This window comes from Hydra viridissima, unplaced genomic scaffold, assembly GCF_058129835.1.
Source record: "Hydra viridissima isolate aposymbiotic clone 2 unplaced genomic scaffold, HvirCarnegie_v1 scaffold_9, whole genome shotgun sequence".
In the NCBI taxonomy this organism is placed as follows: Eukaryota; Metazoa; Cnidaria; class Hydrozoa; order Anthoathecata; family Hydridae; genus Hydra; species Hydra viridissima.
The window spans coordinates 13,160,460-13,163,170 of record NW_028324308.1 but is presented as its reverse complement, the minus strand read 5'-3'; the positions used below and the strand labels follow the sequence as shown (position 1 = coordinate 13,163,170).

At 34.5% G+C, this 2,711-nt stretch overlaps 1 protein-coding gene across 1 annotated transcript; it reads right to left on the bottom strand.

The window, feature by feature from the left end:
* Positions 1 to 1,201: 1,201 nt before the first annotated feature.
* Positions 1,202 to 1,591, bottom strand: LOC149884138 (uncharacterized). The gene has a single exon (XM_090098699.1). The coding sequence runs from the start codon at positions 1,589 to 1,591 to the stop codon at positions 1,202 to 1,204; it is 390 nt and encodes a 129-aa protein (XP_089954825.1).
* Positions 1,592 to 2,711: the final 1,120 nt, after the last annotated feature.

The window sequence follows — 2,711 nt, the reverse complement described above, 5'->3', positions numbered from 1 at the left end:
TTAATTTGTGAATTTTGGTGTACGCTTATGTTTAGGGTGATGGGGTAAGGCGATCGCGGTTCGTAGGTTAGGAAGATTGGGTTTATAAGGGTGTGGCAGTGTTTGGAAAGTTCCTTTTTATTAGCATCTCGTTCATTCTCGCGAGGCTTTTTTATTGTGTTTTATTTAGTTATTACTTTTAGAAAGTTTTTTAATATTTCTAATGTCCTCCCGGCCTAGTCTGCCTCTACATGTACTTTATACACATATAATTGATATATTAATTTCAGCTTGGAAGTATGAGTAGGGGAAAGTGGGATAATATGGGATACTTAATTTTAACGACCTGTAAAATGAAATTTTAAAAACTAATGTTGTTGCTAATAGTTAGTTAGTTTCAATAGCTATCAAATATCATTTCTGTAAAAAATGAGTCTAAAAGCTTCAATACACTTTGAGAAAATTTAATAAACAGAAAATGTTTGGGTATCCCATATTACCCTCAAGGGTGGGGTAATATGGGGCACCTGATCAATGTCAGCTAAGGATGGTAATAAGTTATGCAAGATCTTATAAATCAATGAAACAAAACAAAAATTTATAAAAAAAAACAAAAAAACATCTTTAATATTACAAAAAAAAGAAAAGATTAATAAAAAAGAATTTCAATTTTTAATCGCTGTCAAATTACATTTAAATTCGTCTTCATCAGCCCCTGCACTTTCTGTGTGGGCGTATTTTCTGCAAGTTTGGCACATGACCCACTGCTCTCCTTGGCCATCTTCCGAGAATAAGCCAGTACAGTATATGCATGGAGTGTAATTATCAACCATTAACGCACTCGTCATAGTTGCGCCTGTTTGTTTTGACTTTTTATTTTCAGCTGAAAAAAAGTTTTTTTTTCAATTTTGATTTTCCTTTTGTCTTTTCATTTTTTTCAGGCTTCTCACTAAGCGATTGTTTGTAAGGGGAACTTGTCAGCACGGCAGTAAATCCCTTACGCCTTCTGGTTCTGTTCACCCTTTCTTTGGCTACGGGGTAAGGACTTATGTCACTAGCCAACATGGGTGTATCACTAGAGGTGCTGGCCACTGGCGGATGTTGCGATTAAATGGTTATCTCACTTTCAAGGGTAGGCATTTCTGTTGTTTCTCCCGCTTTAAACTCCCACTCCTCAAATTCATTCCTATTCACTGGTCAAATTCCAGTCTTTTCATATCCATTAACTGCTGTTGCGAGGCTGGCAGTGCGCAGATAGGCCTTCGCAAATATAGAAGTTATTTGGAACTCTGTGCCCAGGATGTGAGCGGAGCCACATCTGAATCTCGGAGTCATAACAAGTAGTTAACGACTTCATAAATGCAAGAGGTTGCATTCTGTGATTGCAGTGCGGTGGGAGACAGATAATTGTTATAAAATGTTGTCTAGCCAAATTGATTACCTTTAAATTCTTGGTATGTGAGGCATGACCATCTAATATAAGTAAAGCAGGGTTTTCCTGACTAGGCTTTACACATTCAATGAAATGTCTGAGCCATTGGGTAAACAGTTCAAGTTGAATCCAGCCAGTCTTATGATAGGCATAAGTAGATCCTGGTGGTGCACCGTCCATAACTCCATTTTCATGCGCTGCCGAGGAAAAATAAACATAGGTTGGATATATGTCCCAGATGCACTCATGCAAAGTATTGTAGTAACCAACCGTCCTCTTTCAGCTGAAGAAAGGATGCCAACTTGTTTTTTCCCTTTCAGTGCTATTATTTTGGCATTATTGGACTGGACAGTGGTAAGTCCCTTTTCATCCACATTAAAAATTTGATGAGGCTTAAATTTTTTCTCATCAATTTCGCTTTCCAAAAGGTCAAAAAATTTTCCCACATTTACTTTATTAAATGCTGTAGCTCTTGCAATGGAAGTGGATTCTGGGGTTCTTATAGATAAGTGTGAATTTTTACAAAACTGTTGGATCTTAAGGTGGTTTATACTAATGAGAAACTGTTGTTGGTTTTTTAGCCTTTTTTTTTTATCATGAATAACAAAATTGGTTATAAATTGTTTATTTTTTAATCTCAAGTTAATACTTAACATACCGAGACTAATAATTAATGTTAATGAAACTACTGGCTAGCTCAATACTGACAATACAATAAAAGCAGAATTAGCATTGAAAATATAATAAGATGAAAAGAAAATAATGGAAATAACGTGGGTAATATGGAATGGTATCCCTTATTACCCCCATTTAGGTATCTCATATTATCCCACTATAAAGCACACATCTAATTTTGTTTTTTTTTATGTACCACGTGGATGGACAACCCTTAAAAGGTATTTTATGGTTAATAATTGGTCAGTTACTAATTAAATTCTGAATATAGTAAGATAGTTTACCTTTTTTGACTATTTTGGCCTCTTGTAACAAAGTCGATGTTCAATACAAACTAATTTTTCAAAATTCACTCAAGATATATAACACTACAGATCTACAGACATGAGAAATTATAAAAGAAAAGTAGACAGGCCAGTAAAATCTAAAATGTTACAAAAAATGATGTTGATACTATTTTCATAGAAGAAAAGTCTATTCGATCGACTTAAGAGCAATAAAACTTAATGTCAAAAAATATCGTTGGATAAAATTATCAAGAGTTTTCATAAAAAAGATGCGCTTGAAATTGATGCTTACTGTTGTTAAACTAGTCTCTTTTTATATGGTGTGCCAACTTACCATG

Excerpts from the sequence above, each read along its gene's own strand:
- LOC149884138 (XM_090098699.1), bottom strand. The coding sequence starts at position 1,591 with ATGGACGGTGCACCACCAGGATCTACTTATGCCTATCATAAGACTGGC.